The sequence below is a fragment of the Mus pahari genome, chromosome 5, assembly GCF_900095145.1.
Source record: "Mus pahari chromosome 5, PAHARI_EIJ_v1.1, whole genome shotgun sequence".
In the NCBI taxonomy this organism is placed as follows: Eukaryota; Metazoa; Chordata; class Mammalia; order Rodentia; family Muridae; genus Mus; species Mus pahari.
The window spans coordinates 129,396,636-129,416,057 of record NC_034594.1 but is presented as its reverse complement, the minus strand read 5'-3'; the positions used below and the strand labels follow the sequence as shown (position 1 = coordinate 129,416,057).

Here is a 19,422-nt window from a genome sequence, read left to right as displayed (position 1 = left end):
AGAGAAGACTGCTTAGACATGGGTTTAAGCCAATAGAAAGTCTTTTTCAGCCAGCCTGCCACTACACTGGGTGTCTGGGATGCCCGCATAGCCCCAAGCCTTCCTCTCAGGGTGAGCATAAACCATGCCATGGGTTGACTTGATTTGGTTAACAAGAACAGTTAGCCAGAGTGGGACTACAGAAGCCGAAAAGCAAGCTTAGTTCATTTAGAGCATTTCCCAGAACTATGGATTTTGCTGGATGAGGCCTTTGTTTTAGCTTGGGTAGGTGGTGCTACCTACATGCTGAGTCTTATAGCCTGAATGGTTGATACTTCCACCGTGGAATCAGTTGTGCTAAGGTCTCAGAGCCTACTAAGGACTGGGGCCCTGTTACAAAGTGAGGGCCCTTCCATCCCACATCGATTATTGAAGAAAGATCTCTCTATTCTGTGAAGTTGTTCACGTCTTTGAAAGGAATGAGAAGAAATGAAAGCTTTCACACAAGGGTTATTATGTGCCTGGTGTTTCTCTCCAGCCTTTTCTTGACGTTGATCAGTACAGAAATACTCAAAGGCCTCATCATGGTGGCAGTGGTGGTGGTGGTGGTGGTGGTGGTGATGGTGATGGTGATGGTGATGGTGTGTGTGTGTGTGTGTGTGTGTCTGAGTTTTTAATTGATTGTTAGCAGTATTTTGCCTGTACATGTGTAGGTGTACCATGAGTGTGCCTGATGCCTGTGTAGGCCACAAGAAGGCATGAGCTCCCCTGGAACTTGAATTTAAGATGGTTGTGAGCTGCCATGCAGGTGATCCTCTGCCAAGGGCAGCCTGTGCTCCTGACCAGGGAACCATCTCCCCAGCCCTGCCATTTGCTTCTCACGTGGGTTTAGTTACTCACTAGTGCCACCTACCTTCAGCCTAAAGACCTCTACTTCTTGTGAGGTGACTCTGTTAGCAATAGATAGATAGACCCTCTCAGTTTTGGATAATCTGGGAATGCCTGTACCTTTGGAGGTTTGTTGTTGCTTTATCCTCCCTGCCCCCCGCCACTATAGAAATTTTGGTTCACAGTTGTTCTCTCCACTCTCCAGCTACTTGAATACACCACCTGATGGATTTGTGGTCCTGTCATTTCTCATGAGCGTTAGCTACTGATCTTTTTATAGCTTCCACTAGATTGCTGCTTTCAGGATTTTGTCTTACAAGGCTGGCCCTTTTACTATCCTGTGTCTAAGTGTTACGTTTATCCTACTCAGTGTCTGGTGAATATCTTGGCTGTTTAGGTTCATGTTCTTAATCAGATCTGGACATTTTCAGCAATCTGTCTTTTTGACTTAAGTTGGGTTTTGTTTGTTTGTTTGTTTTAATTTTCCTTTTTCTTTTCACCTCTCTTCTAGAATTCTTAATATATGTATGTTAGGGCAATTTAATGGAAGGGACTTCCTTCCTATAACCCAATGGGAATTTTTCAATTCCACAAAGAAAAAAGATTCTATTATTAGACTAATAAGAGAAGTTTGTTGGGAAAAAAAAAAAACCTTAAGCAATATATCATATTATAAGAGCAGAAAAAAAGATCCCAGAAATGGTGCCATTCTGAGATGACCATTTTTAACACACTAGTCTTTGTTTTACCTCCTTGCATATGATACTTTATGCACTTTAGATATGTACAAATGTTGCCATTTTTTCACTGATTTTTTTCCCCTATTTTCCAGTGTGTGTGGTATTCTGTGGGTACACATGTGTGGTGTGATTAATCCAGTATGAGTGTGTGCATGTGGAGGTGTCAGAGGTTAATGTCAGGGGCCAACCTCTGAACTTTGCTTAATAAAGCAGAGTCTCTCAATCAAATCCAGAGTTTCTGAATATGGCTAATCTGGCTTGCTTTGGGGGACTCCTTATCTTTGTCTTCTGAGGGTGAATTACAGGAGGAAGGGTGTCAGGTCCAACCATCTTTATGCAGGCACTGAGACTCTGGTCCTCATAACTGAGTGGTAAATGCCCAGAGACATTGCTTAGGCCCTGAGAATTTTCTTGGCTTTTTGTTGTTGTTGCTGTTTATTTGTTGAACAGGCTTTCTCTGTGTAGCCCTGGAACTGGCTCTGTAGACTCGGCTGGCCTCAAACTCAGAGATCTACTTTGCCTCTGCCTCCTGAGTGGCTGGGATTAAGGCCTGGGTCTCCATGCCTGGCTTTCTTGATTCTTTTTGAAAGATTTCTTTTTACCTTTTCATTATGTGAATGCAGAAGTGCTGTGTGTGGGTATGTGCACCCGAATGCAGGTGTCCACAGAGGCCTGAGGGCATAGGATTCACAGGAGCTGGAATTTCTGGTACTATGAACCACCTAAAATGGGCTGAAGCATCTCTCCAGCCACAGATTATAAACTCAGGTTTGATAGATAGAAAAGCAGAATTCAGAGACGCCCTATAGCCCTCTTCCCCACTCCCGTGTACAACCCTCTCCTCATCAAAATCCCCTCTAGTGGTACACTGTGTCAAATAATGCACAAACACACCCTTGTCACCAATATATGCCGTTCATGTCAGCTCCATTCATTGCTGGGATTTTCTACATACCCCACAGCCCCCAAACACAGGGTTTCTCTGTATAGCCCTTGCTGTCCTGGAAACCACTTTGTGGATCAGGCTGGCCTCGAACTCAGAGATCCTCCCACCTCTGCCTCCTGAGAGCTGGGATGAAAGGGCCCCGCTAGAGATTGATAACTCTTCCACCGTGTATGTTAAGACATCTCTTTGTAGAACACAAGTGACTCGGAACTTTCAAGATGACAAAATCACCAAGAGAAGTGAAACCTGTGTCTGGCCTGCACTCCAGGCCCTGTGCCTGCTGTTGGTTCATCAACTCATTAAAGAAGACGTAAGCGAAATACTAATGGTTTGCTTTTCTATTTTTGATTTACTTATGTTTTGTGGATATAGGGTCTCACTATGTAGCCCAGGCTAAACTGAAATGAGCCTGTTAATCTGCTTTGGACTTCTAGCTCAGCCTCCAGAGTGTTGGTTACAGGTGTGAACTAGCTACCACACCCAGATTATTAGTTCATTCAACATTTAGTGTGCGACACACAAGTGTTGTGTTAGGCGTTTCCAAAAACTATAAACAGGACAGAGAACTGCAGCCCTGCAGGATTCAGGGTCAATCGAGTACATATGGGTGTATGTCTATGTTCCAGAGCACTTGGCTATCTCATTTTATCTTTCTGTTTTGGTTATTTGGAGACTGGTTCTCACTCTAGTCCAGGCTGGTCTGGAATTCACTAGGCAGCCCAGTCTGGCCTCTGACTTATGGCAATCCTCCTGCCTAGGCTTCTGAGTACTGGGATCAAAGGTGTGCACCATCACACCTGGCCCTTGCCTCATTCTTTTTTTTTTTTTTAATTTACTTATTTTATGTAGATGCGTATACTATAGCTGTCTTCAGATACACCAGAAGAGGGCATCAGATCCCATTACAGAGGGTTGTGAGCCACCATGAGGTTGCTGGGAATTGAACTCAGGACCTTCAGAAGAGCAGTCAGGGCTCTTAACGGCTGAGCCATTTCTCCAGCCCCCTTGCCTCATTCATAATCAATCTATTTTCTGTATATTTTAGGGTCCACTATGACAGGCTTGAGCTGGGATAGCCATTTACCTTCTATTCAGTGTCATTAAGTGTTCCTCTGAAGAACTAAGATGCTCAGTTTTTTGTTGTTTTGTTTTGTCCTTCTCTCTGTGTGTCTGTCTCTCTGTGTGTCTGTCCGTCTTTTTTTTTTTTTTTTTCTTTTTCTTTTTTTAGACAGGGTTCTTCCATTTCCGGGCCAGCCTGGAATTCCCTATGCAGACCAGGATAGCCTTGAAACACCTGCCTCTGTATCCTGAGCACCGGGATTGAAACCAGGCATCAACCTGCCTTATGTTCACATATCCTTAAAGTCCCATTTCTCTGTTGACTTTTCTGTAAAACCTAGCATGTTCTGGTAAAGGGGCTCAGAGCCCCAGCTCAGCCACCGTTCTCCTCCTCCACATCAAAATCTAATTAAAATGTTATTTGACTTTTATATTTGCCCTCCCTTCCTTCCTTCCTTCCTTCCTTCCTTCCTTCCTTCCTTCCTTCCTTCCTTCTTTCTGGTGCTGGGAACTGAAACTAGGGCCTTGAGTTTATTAGGTAAGCCCTTTTGTGAACCAAATCCCCAAGCCCTGTGCTTTTCTGTATTTGATTTTATTGCCTGTAGTAAGTATGCATTATTGATATGAGCAGACAAAATATGAAGGCTAGTTTGATTGCCTCCTGTTCAGTTCCTTCAGGTCACAGTAGGAATGGAGTAATGTGGCTTAAACATTAACCTGAGTGAAGCCTTTTCTTGCTCCTTCTCCGGATGTACATTCTGACCTCTATCAGGATTGAATCCTGTTACCTGCCTTCTAAGCCACATTCTGAATACAGCATTAGCTCCGGCAACCAGAATACCACTTTATTCTGCCCTCTAAAATCTTTCAGATACCAGCTTCCCTATTCTTTGAGTCAGGGTCTCTTGGCAGCCAGGCTAGCTCAAAGTCCCCCCGTGTTGCAGGGATAACTTTTTGACTTTCTGACCTTCCTGCCTCCATCCCAATGCTGGGCATGAGCACCAGGGTGACTGTGTGACACGGTGGGTGCTGGAGCTCGAATGCAGGGCTTTTTGTACGCCGGGCAATCATGCTACCAACTGAGCTACATCCCCAGCTCTCTCTTCATTCATCTGTCTCCTCATTCTTTCTGTCCCACTTGGCTATTGCCTAAGCTGGCTCTTTAGCATCTCACCTATATTACACATCACCCTTCTAATTAATCTACTCACCTCCAGCTGCACCTCTGTCCAGTAAGGTCTTGAGTCTCTCCTCCTTGGCATCCATCACTGGCTCCCCAATGTCTATGGGACTCTGAATCAGGATGTCTCACACACACTGGCTTACTGATTCAGCTTTATCTCTTCTTGCCTCTCAGGAAGTGCCCTGTAGTTAAGGAGACTCTGCTACCTACCTCTGCGTTCCTTGGACCTAGGCTGGCCTGGAAGTCCCTATGCATTGCAGGGCTCTTTTTTGTCTTACGGGTTTGGACCTTGTTTTCTCTTTATTTTCAAAATTCCTCTTTCCTTTCCCAACAACCATTCTACTAATTAGAAAGTTAGGCACAGGCTGCCTCTTCTCCATCCTGCCTCCTCTCTGCCTCTTCTCCATCCTGCCTCCTCTCTGCCACGTCTTCCTGTACTTACTATATCCAGAAGAGCAGCAACAGAGACCGTGGTTGCTAATGGGAAGCTTTGAAAACACAGACTTATTAACTACAGTGACCCCGTTAGGTAGGCACTGCCTTAAACATATTTTTTTTCTTGTAACATTTGTCCCACAGTTTTCAAATGGCTTCCCGAGAGACAGTCTCAATCAACTGGCTCCAGGTTCTGTACATGTCTTGTTGGTTTTGTTTGTTTGTTTGTTTGTTTGTTTTGGAATATGATGAAGAGTCCCATCTACCTATGCCTTGATCTCAGGAGTAGGTGACTGACGTGAGATTTTTATGGGCCAGTTTGGAAGGCACTTGGATTCTAGCCAGAGGCCCTGGAGTTTCTCTCCTCACCTTGACACTAGATGATATCGACACCCACCTAGTTGCTCAAAGAAGTGACCTGTAGTTACCTCGAGTCCACGTTTCTTCACCTCTGCACCTCAGGGAACTACTTTGAACTCTCTTACCTTTGATTTCTACAGCAAGGGCCCTAATCCAGGGACCGACTATCACCTACCCCACACGCTTAGCCAAGAACATCTCTGTTATCTTGTTTCTTCTTGTTCCACTTCTGCTGCTCTGCAGAAGTCCTTCTCTATATTCTATATGAAATAGATAAAAATAATAGAAAAAAACATAGATGAAAACAAACTAGAAAAAAACACACCACCACCAACAAAGCCCAGGTTGGCTGTGGTGTCCCTCCCCCACCCCTCCAACACACAAACTTCAATACCAGCTGAGGCAGGAGGATGAATGAGTTAGAGGCAGCCAGGGCTTCACAGTGAGGTTCAATCCCTTCCCTCCCCCCCCCCAGGAACCCTTTATCTTCTTTCCTTTGAACTTATGAATAAGAATCCAAACAGCAGGATTGGGCTCCTGCTCAAGGCTCCAGCCTCGGTGTCCTCTACCCTCCCCCCAGTGTGCTCTGGCCTCCTGCGCCTCAGAGCAGCCAAAGCTCTTCAGTAGCAGGCTCACCCACTCACTGCTCTTCCTGCCTGTGGCTCGGATTGCTAAGTCTTCCTTAGTTGGGTCTTAGTTCAGACCACCTCAGAAAAAGCAGCCTTTGCTTTGCCTTTACAAAACGTAAGTGGTTATGGTTAATCATATGTAACTCATGTCATCCAACTCTGTTATTTCATGGCAACCTGGGAAACCTTTAACATTAATCATGGCATTCTTTCACACCTTTTCCTGACCACTCTCTATTTTTTTCCCTAACACTTATCACTACTTGCAATTGTCTTGTTTTCCAGTGGCTCCTTCTGTCTTAATTCATGGTTGTGCCTTGACTCGTGCCTTGAAGTAACGGGACATTCAAGTCATTTAAAAAGCGTCCTTGGGACTAAATAATCAAAAGATGATTTGGATTGATTTAGGGTGTAGATAAAGCAGTTTAGGCCTTGGACTTCTCAAAAGCAAAGATGTGAATTTAGGGTAAAAGTGGATGAAAGAGAAAGCTAAACAGACTGGAGAGACACTGTTGGCCTGCAAAATTGAACTTCTGTTCCTCCTACTTCATCTTCTATCTATCTATCTATCTATCTATCTATCTATCTATCTATCTATCTATCTACCTACCTACCTATTTACCTACAGGGTCTCTTTATAAAGCCCTGCCTGTCTTGGAACTCACTATGTGGACCAGGCTGGCCTCCAACTCAGAGATCCATCTGCCTCTGTCCCCCGGGTGCTGGGATTAAATGTGTGCATCACCAAGCTCAGGAGCTGTATACCAACTATGTATTTTTATTTTTAACTGACTAAATGGATCAGTGAATAGGCAAGTTCTCTATCAAGAGTCCCAACAGGGGGCTGGTGAGATGGGTAAGAGCACCCAGACTGCTCTTCTAAAGGTCCGGAGTTCAAATCCCAGCACCCACATGGTGGCTCACAACCATCCTTAACAAGATCTGACACCCTCTTCTGGAGCGTCTGAAGACAGCTACAGTGTACTTACATATAATAAATAAATAAATCTTAAAAAAAAAAAAAAAGAGTCCCAACAGAAGTGAATTTTTAGTCCCAAATGTTCTAACTGGTGGGATAGGAGGAGGAGGAGGAAGCAAAGGCAGTTGAGTGCTTCCAAATGCTACCACCAAACTGTTGACAGAACCATTAATCACAGTTGTCCCAGAGAGGGCAAAAACTGGGCACACCTGTGCAGAACCCAGCCGCTCTAAGGCGAGCATTGTTGCCTGCTATGGGCTAGCAGGGGAACTCCTTTTGTGAAAGGTGTACAGAGCAGGCAATTTGTGCAAGCCTCAGGCATTGTTCAGGGTATCTGACTTGGAAAGGAATGGTCAGCAGGACAGATTAGGGACTGACTGAAAGGTTAATGAAGCCAGTTTAGCTGACACTGTTTTGCAGGCCAACAGTATCTCTCCAGTCTGTTTAGCTTTCTCTTTTACCCACCTTTACCCTAAATTCACTCACATCTTTGCTTTTGAGAAGTCCAAGGCCAAAACTGCTTTCTTTATCTATGACCTAAATCTATCTGTATCAATTTTTTTTTTTTGGTTATTTAGTCCCAAGGATGCTTTTTAAATTATTTGATTGTCCCATAATTTCAAGTGACTCACTTCTGTCTTATCTAAGTTGTGTGCTGCTGAAGGACAGACTGAGTCAAGTAGAATTTAGACCACAAAGCAACTTCTGACAGGTTTTTGGCCACTGCTTGTCTTATTCCTTAACGGTCAGTATCAGACCCCGCCTTGTCCCATGCTATCTCGCAGGCTGCCTTTTCAAACTCTCAGGAAGTTGATTCGGTCTCCTCGCCACCACACTGGAGGAGAGTTGGGGTGGAGCCAGAAAGCCAGGTAGCTGGAGAAGCCCAGCGGGTACCCTAGAGCTGGGAGGGGGCGTGGCAGTGGGCGTTGCCGGGTGCCGCAGGACCACCAATGGCATCCGGGAGCTCAGGGCGATGCGCGTGACGCAGCCGCGGGCTGGGAGGTTGGGGCGGAGAACGGGGGTGGGGGCCTGCGCTTTATCTTCCTCCGTAACCCGGCTGGCGGCGTTGCGGACAGGCGAAGGGACATCCTAACGCTGCGACCCTCCTGCGGCCGCCCAGCTTACCGCCTAGACCGCCGCAGCTGCCCTCGGCTCGCAGGTAACCTCAAGCTTCCGCTCCCCTCCTCCTTTCCTGACCTGGTCCACCCTGAGCCCGAGAGGAAGGGGACTGCGGTGGCGGCGCCGCTCCGGCTCTGAGGGCCTGGCCTGGGCCATACTGTCCCGCCCGGACGCTGCCTGCTGCCCGGGGAGGGTCCCGCCGAGTTTGGAGGGGAGAGCGGGAAAGTTACCCGCAGCCATCCGATGCATCCGACGACCGGCAGCCTTTTCATTATTAGTGATGGTTTGATGTCCCCTCCGAATCATATGGCGTCTCTCAAGCCAGTCAGTAGTGAAGAAAGTTGAGAATTAGAAGTCATAGCACTCTTTGAAAAGCGACATCAAAAAATGCGCTCAGGAAATCAGTTTTTTTTTCTGATGTGGGCGGGGATATATATATATATATATATATATATATATGGAAAGATGGCATTACCAGACACCAGACTATGGGCCAGGGAAACCTGTCGTCAAGCTCGCATTCTGTTTTTAAGTAGCGGGGGGAGGGGGCGGGTTAAGTGTCTGTCTTTGATCTTAAGTGCTAACAGACATGTAACTTAGGCAATATATATATTCAGCGGTTATTTGGGAGAAATTATTGTAAGCTCCAGTCTCGGCATTTTATATAAAACTCCTTGGTCACTGTAATACTTAAGTAGTTGCCACTGTTCCTTCCCCCACCCCCACCCCAAAACTTCTTGCCTTCTTCAAGAATGCAGAATCCAACTTGAATACTTATTTTTCCTTTGTTTGCTTTCAACTGGGAAATATAAATGACTTGGTTTTTTAAGAAGCCAGTTCAGACGGCACGGGAGTGGGGCTTGTGAAGAGCTCTGATGCTGTGAAGAGTAAGCCCAGTAAACGTGGAGGAGCACACGGCTTAGCTTGTCACGTGCTTGGAACTGGTCAGGGGTTTTACGTTCTTTCAGGACTCAGACAGAGCTGCTGGGCGCCTGAGCTCCTGGCTATCTTCAAGGCTGGGCGGGTTCTCCAGGCTCTAGCTCTCCTTCCTTGTGCCTGGAAAGCTGCTTCTTATCTCCTGGACCATTTTCCCCCGGAGCCTTATTCCCCTTCTTCCGCCTACCCCTAAGCATTCCTCAAACCAAAGATCACTTCCCGGTGGGAGCCGCTGGTCAGTCTGACAGCACTCCTTACCAGCAGTTAATATCTGTAGTAAGTAGATGCTTTTTTTTATAGTGGATTTCATGAGGTTAGTCTATCTTTTCTGTGTCTTCTCAGTGTCTGGCCCAGTACCTTGCAGGAATAGAACTAAATAAGAGTGGGGGGGGGGGGCGGGGGCAAAGAAGTTACTTTGAGAAAAACCATTAACTTTAGGCATTAACGTAGGAGTGAGTGCCTGTTTCCAATGGAAGTTCCATTTGTCAGACAGGACTCTTAGAATTTTTTTTCCCCCATGTTGGATAACTAGTTATATTTAGTCATTTGTAAGTAAACTCAGATGTATATAAAATTTGCCCAAGTACTCAGATTCTTCAGTCTTGTTAATTGACCCTGTTCTGTTAGCTTCGTGAAAAAGTTGTAGGGTTGCCAGGTGAGTTCTAGGACAGCCAGGCTATACAGAGAAGAAACCTTGTCTTGAAAAACCAGACCAACCAACCAACCAACCAACCAAAAAACCTACAAAAGCCTCTCCCAGACCCCCAAACCAAACCAAAGCACCCCCCTAAAAATGAACACATTATGCTTTGAACTGTTAATTTCTTCCCTCCCTCCCTCCCTCCCTCCCTCCCTTCTCTCTGTTGGCAGGATCTCATGTAGCCCAGGCTGTTCTGACACTGTGTAGCTGAGAATGATCTTGAACTCCTGCTTCTCCTGCCTCAACCCCCCAAATGCTAGGATTCTAGGTGTGTGCCACTGCTTCAGGGTTGGACTGTACACTCTATCCACTGTGGTTTTTCTTCTCTGCTGAACCTCAGGGTGATGTAGCAGTTACTCACCTGCCATAGGTATCCAGTATTTATTTGTGATACAGCTTTATAAGTTCTTTTGAAATCTTCATTAACTGCCGGGAGGCTGAAGTTGCTATTTCTTTGGGCCATGATTCATTTGTTTCTCTAATTCTTTCTCTTTGTCCTCTGGAGTCCAAGTTAAGATGCTTACTGCAGAACATTACACAACTCCCCTGAACAGATTGGTTTCTTACGTTCTTGTCTAATCAGTGTGGTATATTTTAATACTATTGTGTGTGCATGTGTGATTGGAGCTCCCGGGTAGGGATGGCACACATATGCCTCTGTAGTGAGGGTGGAGGTCAGAGGACAGCTTGGTGGAGTTGGTTTTCTCCCTTTACCTTTATGTGGCTTCCAGGAATTGAATTTGGGATGTTGTGCTTGTGTGGCAAGCATTTTTACCCACTAAGCCAGCTGGCCAGTCCCTCTGGTCAGCTGCGTAACCTAAAAGGAGGACAGTTCCGCTATACAGACCCACATCCTTGCAAATGGAGTGGAAATGTGTGTGGTGGCTCAGGCGTATTATTCCAGTACTTTGAGGAAGAGGTAGGTGGATCTGAGTTCTAGGGCAGCCAGGGCTACACAGTGAAACCTTGTCTCAAAAACCAAACAACAAAGAAACCCCCAACAAACAGACAGAAAAATCAACAATAACTAAGACCTTCAAATGTTAAGTGAGTTAGCAGCCCACCTCCCCTGGTGTCCAAAACTATGGATGGCCCTTATTTTCCTTTACTGCTGGGCCTCTTGTGAGAACAGTCCTATGATCCATTTTCAGTTCCTCAACACATTTTGCAATCTACTCCAATACATTTGCTCTTCCTGAAACCAACGGTACACGCAGTTAGTAAATCACCCACTTTAGCATATTGCCACATTGTGAAATAGCTGTCCCAAGCTCCACCTTCTTGTTTTTTTAATAAGCCTTATTATAAAACAAACAAACAAACAACAAACCCTTGCAAATAAATAAAACTGTCACACACCTCCGTTCTTCGTGTGTTCTTTACTTGACTTCTTCCATGGTACTGATCCTGGAGAATCCCCTGAATCCTCTCGTTTCCCCATCCCCAGCATCATGTGCTCTTTCTTCTCCTTTAATCTCTCTGCTTTTTGTCTCTTTGCTGTTAAAAGTTTTAAATGCCCCACAAGCCTGGGGAAAGCACTTCATCATTATCCGATGATATGCTTGCATCTACTGCTCAGCACGTTAACCAAGTGCTATGTAAATACTAGCCTACCTCGGAAACTTGCTGAACTTGTGCCTTCCCCTTAGTTGTCAGTGCAGCGGTGCATGGCAGATCCCTATCTGCAGTGGAGACCTGTGTGTGTTCAGCTGCCCTTTTATACCTTGGCTGGCCTACAGGCATACAATCCTGGCCTTATCTAATTTTCCTCCTCCCTGTAATTAGCATAATGCTAGTCCTAGCCTTTCTGAGTTGGCGTACTCACTTGAGATCTGTGAACAACGGCCTCCTGTGTAGCCAGCCACCCATCTCAAAGACTGCTCCAGTTAATCATTTGTAAACTTATCTCATCTCCCTTATCTCTTCCCTCTTCATTTATTTTTCCCATAGACACGTGTCATGTGAGTCTTCAGGCCTTACGGCTTTGCACCTGAACTCATCTCATCGCTGTCGCTGGCACTGCCGATCTTGCATTGCTTTGATGCAGCTGTCTCTTTGGTTCTGAGTTGATCTTCCTCAAGATAAATATTAAGTCCTTCTTTGAGAACATTTAAAAAACAAAACAAAAACAAAACCAAAAAAACCTTGGAGACTGAACCGAGGTCCTCCCACATGCCAGACAGATGAACCTGCTATTGAAGTTCACTCTGAGCTCCCTTCTAACAAGTGTAATTCCAGTGTTGTTTGAGAGGGAGAAGGAAATCAATAGGACTAGAAGAGGAAAGGGGAATAGCGTGATGGGGAGATTACCACAGAGGTTAGTGGAGAGGTGTGTGTGAGAGAGAGAGGGGAGGAAGGGAGGGAGGGAGGGAGGGAAGAATGCGTGAAGACTTGAGAATCGGGTGTCTCACATTCCAGAGACAAATGGATTTATCTTGGATTGTATAAGAGAAACTTAGAGCTTCAAGGAAATAAAAACCAAACCCACCATGTACAGAGAATGACTATAGTCCTATTATGGGAGATGACAAAGGTGGAAACGGATGGAATGTCAGTAGTTCAAGCTGGGTGCCATGGTGCACGACCTAAGATCCTAGCACCCGGGAGGATTGCCTCACACACATGACCAAGGCAACACTTATAAAGGAAAACATTTAACTGGGGCTGGCTAACAGGTTCAGAGGTTTTAGTCTGTTATCATCATGGCGGGAAGCCTGGCAGTGAGCTAGAGAGGGAGCTGAGAGTTCTTCCTCTTGATCTGCAGGCAGCAGGAGACTGTACCACACTGGACGTAGCTGGACATAGGAGACCTTAAAAGCCCGCCTCCACAGCAACGCACTTCCTCCAAGAAGGCCACACCTCCTAACATTGCCCTCCCTATGGGTTAAGCATTCAAGCCTCTGTGAGGGCCATACTTGTTCAGAGCGCCATAGCTTCCTTCAGAGGAATCTCCACATTCGCTCCTCATCGCTGCTCTCATCTTTTCTGTGGGATGAATGGATGCTCTGTGGCTTCCTCTCAGACTGTTACATGGATGGCTTTTAAATCTCTTATCAGTAGCCAAGACCAAATTGTATCTAACTTCCTCCTCTGCTCATGGGCAGGTGTGTGTGTGTGTGTGTGTTTAGATTAATTCATTTCATGCGTGAGTGTTTTGCCTGTTTGCATGTGAGAGTAGTATGAAAGCTTCCAGCCCACAGGGTCAGAGAGGGCATTAGAGCCCCAAACCATAGTTATGGATGGTTGTAAGTCACCATGTAGGTGCTGGGGATTTAACCCAGGTCCTCTCTAAGAGCAGCTGGTCCTCTTACCTGTTGAGTCATCTCTGAAGCCCCCATAGCGGGGATCTGAAGTCAGGCCTCTACTTGGCACAGGAAGCACTTTATCCACAGATCCCCAATCCCAGTTTTAGGTCTTGGATACATTTCGGGTTAAATTTCACCTAGAATGTGAGATGAGGGTCTGCCTTAGCTTAGCCTTTGTCGAGTGTCTTTTTCTTTTTATTCCATCTTTGAAAAGTGTCAGTTGATTTCATTCCGTTCTGTCAGTCATCACTGACAAGAGAAACGCACATGACATTGTTGTCACAGACACAAATAATTGTGACTCTGACTCAGCTCTCAGCCTTACAGCTTGTAGTTCAGTTACCACTGAAAAGATGAAGAATCTGGCCAATGGAGTCTGCTGTCCACAGGGTCAGCACAGAGCAGGGTCTGGGCTTCTCTCTCTCTCTCTCTCTCTCTCTCTCTCTCTCTCTCTCTCTCTCTCTGTATGTGTGTGACTTTTTGCTGAGTGTGTATAGGTGCCAGGATAGGGTGTCTGGTCTCCTGGGGCTGCAGTTGCAGGCCATTGTGAGCTACCTGATGGGGGTGGGGGCCAGGAGCTGGAGCATGGGGTATTCTGGGAACCAAAATGTGTTGTCTGGAAGAGCAATAAGAACAGTTAAGAGTTTCTGTTTTAACTCTTTCTCACACATGCAGTGTTCATCCCTCAAGGCTCAATCAATAAATACCTTTTCTCTTGAAACCATTATCTCGATGACCCTTCTAACCTCTCTTAGAACTTTAAATGTTTGCCATTATTACCACTGACTTGGTAATCATGCTCTAGGGTGTGGTTTCGTGAGTGACTGTTCCTAAGAGATGTAAAGTTAGCACCTGCCTCCAAACTGGAATAGTACCTGCAGCCCAAGGACTGAGTCACTCACGCTCGCTCCTCTTAAATAAAGATAGCCCAATATTCCCTCCTCCTTACCCAGCATCTGTTGTGAAGTTACAACAGAGTTAAGGAAACCTGGCTTGGGGGTGGGTAGTGCCCACTGTTAAGGCAGTAGAGGTGACTGAGGGTCACACTTTGCAACTCTCAGGCAATCACAGTATAGGACACTACAGCTGACTACAGACTCAGCCCCTGTAAAGCGAAGCCAAGTGTACCGAGGGAGGGAAGTTCCTTGTACGCATTTCGCCATTGCCCTTCCCAATCTGCTGCCTTGGAGGACACTTGAGCCACGGGGAAAATGGCCTATTGTACTACAGTCTGGCCTGCAGCAGAACAGTTAAATGGTGGCTGGTGAAAGATGGAGGTCCTCTGGCTAGGACTCAGGTCTGGTCTCATTACACATCTTTGTCTTCTGCTATTCCTTTCCCTCTCTTCTCCTCTCCTCTCCTCTCCTCTCCTCTCCTCTCCTCTCCTCTCCTCTCCCCTCCCCTCCCCTCCCCTCCCCTCCCCTCCCCCTCTTTCTTTCTTGTTGTTTTGAAGCAGGAATTTAGGATAGACCAGGCTAGCCTCAAACTCACACACAAAAACATCTGCTGGGATTAAAGGCACAGGCCCACCAAGCCCGCCATGCCTGCTCTTCTGCTGATCTTAGGGTTCATCTGCTCAATGCTTTGCTCAGTGAAATTTTTCTTTGAGCGTAGGGCTGTGTCTAAAAGGCGGGCCCTTGGAACTAGCCAGCTATTTGATAGGGGCTAACTTCTTCAAACTCGTTGCAGTATCTTATACTCAAAGAGTCTTAAAACTGATTAGGACAACATCATTTTTAGTTTTTACCTCTTTTAAACATAGTAGTGATATAGAATTCACTAGCCAAATACTTAGTGAACTTGTTTTCCAGCTCTTAATTTTTAAATTAAGTTAATCTTTTTGTGACACTATGGTTCAGATCCAGGGTGTTAGCCACGTGTATCGGGTAAGTGCTGTACCCCTAGCTTCAGTCTCCACTTCACTCAAGTTTTTACTCGACACATAATTATTAGGCACACTTATGATGTGTAGTGATGTTTTCCTGTGCACTGATCAGTCAGGACAAACAGCTTGTCCATGAATCGCTCCTTCGTGTTGGGAACATTCAGCAGCTTTATTCCTGGTCCTTGTTCTTTCCTAGGAAGCTTGATTGATAGTGGGAGAAGAGAAGATGTCACTAAGAAACCGACTGTCAAAATCTGGGGAGAATCCTGAGCAAGATGAAGCCCAGAAAAATTTCTTGGACACATACAGAAATGGTAAGGGTTTTAATGTTTCTGAGGTAAATTAATGAACTGGAGAGCAAGTTCACTGGTTTAGGACAGGGCTTGTAATTTGTTACAAATTCATTTTGGTGCTTTTGTATATCTGGTAGTGAGTAAGATCATATTAATTAATTTAGTGATGAGCTGGAGAGATGGCTCAGTGGTTAAGAGCAGTTGTCTTGATGAGGTCCCAAGTTCGAACCCCAGCACTCATGTACGTGGTAGTTAATTATAACTCCAGTTCCAGGGAATCTGCTGCCCTCATCTGGCCTCTGAGAGCACTGCATGAATCTGGCACACAGACATATGCAGACAAAACTTCTGTGTGCCAAAAATAAGAGTAAATAAATAAAAACAAATTCAACAAACATTTCTATTGTGTTTTAGATGTTACCCATTCATCCAGCCATCCCAGCCTACCAGTGACTGTTGAAATGTCCTGCTGAATGCTCGATTACAGAAATGATCAATACATATGTGTTTGCATTTATAGAGCCTCAAGTTACATGAATGGCATAGCCCTCAAGATCATGCAGTTTGGGATATAGTTTACTGATGCTCTGGGTTTGTTCCCCAAACCAGAGCAAAACAAAGACCAGCATTATCTTACTTAGGTTTCATTGCTATGAACAGACACCATGGCCAAGGTGACTACAAAGACAACATTTAATTGTGCCTGGCTTACAGGTTTAGTATATTATTTTCAAGGTGGCAGTGTGCAGGCAGGCATCGGTACAGGAGGAGTTGGGCATTCTACATCTTTATCTGAAGGCTACTAGGAGAAGACTGGCTTTCAGGCAGCTAGGATGAGGGTCTTAAAGCCCATGCCCATAGTGACACACCTACTCCAACAAGGCTACTCCTTCTAATAGTGCCACTCCCTGGGCCAAGCACATACAAACATCACAGTCACATAATTGAATTTCTATAGATAAGTGTAATCTCATAATGTTACTTATTATTCTTATATGTAATGAATGAAATTGAGTAGGGAGCAGGGTCTGAACTGTGGTATAAATCTCAGGAGAGGGAAAAATTGGGGCGTTTAGTTTTTGCTTAATACACAAAGAGTGTAAAATAGCTCTTGCTAAGGTTGAGGCTTGTGGATAAGAGTGCAAGATTTGGAGTTGCAACCCTGTGACACCCACCGTCTGTTGCATCAGGATATTTATCTTTTGCAATGGCATTTGTATAGTTTTGCTTTCAGTAGAGATTTGAAACTCGAGACTTGTTTGGTTAACAAATAGGCAAGGGATTTTCTGAGTTGTCTTTGGCGTCCTCGGAACTCCTTTCATAAAGAGGCTCTCTTCAACCTTTCCTACTTTAAGCATCAGCAGCCAGATTGCACCAGGACTGTGAAGGAGCCCCTTTAGTTGGTATAATGAGGTTTATTGACAGACTCTCAGTCAGCTATTTATGACATATTGCACGTGGTTGCGTTCTAATGTGCTCTAGGAAGTGAAGTTTAGGCAAAGGGGGAAAGAGGCGGCCCCTGTCCTTCCCTCTGTTACTCCTGGTTTTGCTGTTGTCTGAGTTGTGTCCTTTGCCTGCATTCTCACACATTAATTTTCCACTTTTTTTAAATGTTAATACTTCTTAGACACTGAGAAAGTATTACTGAAATCTGTCATCATTATCACATATTATTGTTCTCTTTATATTTTGCTTTTCGAAAAGCTGTTTTGTTTTGCCAAGAGGGTTCTTCTCTATCGCTGCTTCAGCCTCCCAAGTGTAGGGATTAGAGGCATTCGGCACCAAGCCCAGATTTCATGCAGGGCGTCCTGCTTGCTAGGCAAACATTCTACTGGGCTAGATTTCCCAGCCGTGGGTGTAAGCATTCTAGGTTTTAATACAGCTGTTAAAAAATTACGTTGTTTAGCTTAGATCCAGCAGTGTGTCACTCTCCTGGTTTTGATGCAGGTGATCTGTAAATAAGGTGTGTTTCTCCACTTTAATGTAATGCCGATCAGTAAATCAAGTGTTTCTCCACTTTAATGTTTTGTGGAATCCAGATGAGTAAACTGTGACCTTTCCATTGTAAGGGCTTTGAAGGCCTGTCAGTGTGGCTGAAGAGCCAGACCAGCATGTGTTGAATAACAATTTCATTTAATTCATAGTGTCCTTGGTGGTTCATATATAGGTTAAAATTTGAGATACAGCTTATATACAGCCAAAATGTGAGAAAATAGCTTTTATTTATTTAGATTCCCCTCGTCCTCCTTTTTTTTTTCTGAGGCAGGCTGTAACTCAGGCTGGGCGGAGTTATGTGGTTAAAGTTGGCCTTGAACTTTTGGTTCTCCTGCTTCTGCGTTCCAGGCGCTGGGATCGTGGGTATGAACCACCATGTCGAGCTTGAGCTTTTAGTGTGGCACAAATCATTTCGGGGTGTGAATGAGAATCACCTCTGTATGAAGAAATTATTCAGTACAGCAGCTTGAGATCTGAGTCAGAATCTCTGCAGGGAGGCTCCAAGGTGTGAACCTTGAAAGAGCCTGCTATTGGTACTGATTGCTTTTTTTTTTTTTTTCTTGGTCAGATACCACTGCTGTGAAGAACTTTGACACCTAACTTCATTATATTTCACCGATAAAATTCCACAGGCATAGTGACACATGCCTTTAAATCCCAGCCCTCAGGGGGCAGAAGATATGGGTCTCTGTGAAGCCACATTGAGCCCATGTCTCAAAAACAGACAAAAAAAGAGAGTAATTGTCGGGAGGCTGTAGAGATGGCTTAGTGCTTAAGATCGCCCGCCGCTCTCAGCGCCCACTAATGGGTTGTATTCCAGTTCTAGAGAGTCTGACTCTCAGACTTCCTCAGGCACCAAGCATGCACACAGTACACAGACACGCATGCAGGCAAAGCATTCATATACATAGAAAATAAATCTAGGGTCTGGAGAGATGGCTTAGCCGTTAAGAGCACTGGCTGCTCTCTCAGAGGACCCAGGTTCAATTCCCAGCACCCATGTGGCAGCTCATAACTGTCTATAACTCCTGTCTGTTCCAGGGGGATCCAATTCCCTAATGCAGACATATTCTGTCAAAACACCAATGTACCTAAAATAAGAATAAATAGATTATTTAAAAAAAAACACTAGAAAACAAAATACTTGTATGTATATGTGGCAGGGACAGGGGAGCCTGCCAGGGTCACACAGTGAGACTGTCTCAGAAACAAACGCTCAAAGTGGAGAGAGCTGCTTAGGCAGAGGGTGGTAAATACCTGAGGCAGTGTGGGCTTCCCGGGAGTGTCTTAGGATCCTTATCGGTGATCTCGGTGGTGGTGATGATCTTCAGAGAGTTTCTCGGCCACTTCTCCCCTCCTCTTTCCCAGTAAATGAGACCACGGGTTTTCTGAGGTGCTTGGGTACGGTTACAACCTGATAAGTAAAGCCACGGCCATGAGGTCGCTCAGGGACTGCAGGCCTGCCTGCTTTTACTGTGAATAAACTTCACAGTCTTGTGTTTTGAGATTGTCAGAAAATTGTGGATTTATATCAAGGAAAGGAGTTTATGTCCTTTGGCCTGGTCTGGTGATATTTGAATGGCCTTTCTTGGTTTTTCTGAGACAAGGTTTCTCAGCAGCCCTGGCTGTCCTAGAATTCTGGGTAGAGCCCTGTGGAGCCGCCTGCCTCTGCCCTCCAGACACTGGGATCAAAGTGCCTGGCTGTCTGAACATTTTTGTTAGAAATGTCTCTTCAAGGGATATATTCTCTCTGTCAAGCAACTTTTACTGAAGTTTTTAATTGTGCTGGGGTATATTTTTTAAAGATTTATTTTTATTTATTTATTTTTGTGTATAGGGGTATGTGCATCTGTGAGTGCAGGGGAGCCAGCAGGTCAATGCTAGTTTCATTTACATAGCAAGTTTGAGGTTACCCTCAGATAACTGAGACCTTGTCAGAAAACCACCACCACACACACCACACACACACACCATACACACACACACACACA

General features: G+C 45.2%; 1 protein-coding gene across 1 annotated transcript in view; it reads left to right on the top strand.

Moving 5' to 3' along the window:
* Window positions 1–8,246: 8,246 nt before the first annotated feature.
* Soat1 (sterol O-acyltransferase 1) overlaps window positions 8,247–19,422 on the top strand; it is a 43,146-nt gene continuing 31,970 nt past the window's right edge. Inside the window, exons 1-2 of the mRNA XM_021198028.2 lie at window positions 8,247–8,357; window positions 15,340–15,457. Of these exons, the coding sequence (XP_021053687.1) occupies window positions 15,370–15,457 (88 nt within the window). The 5' untranslated portion in view covers window positions 8,247–8,357; window positions 15,340–15,369. The remainder of the gene's footprint in view (window positions 8,358–15,339; window positions 15,458–19,422) is intronic.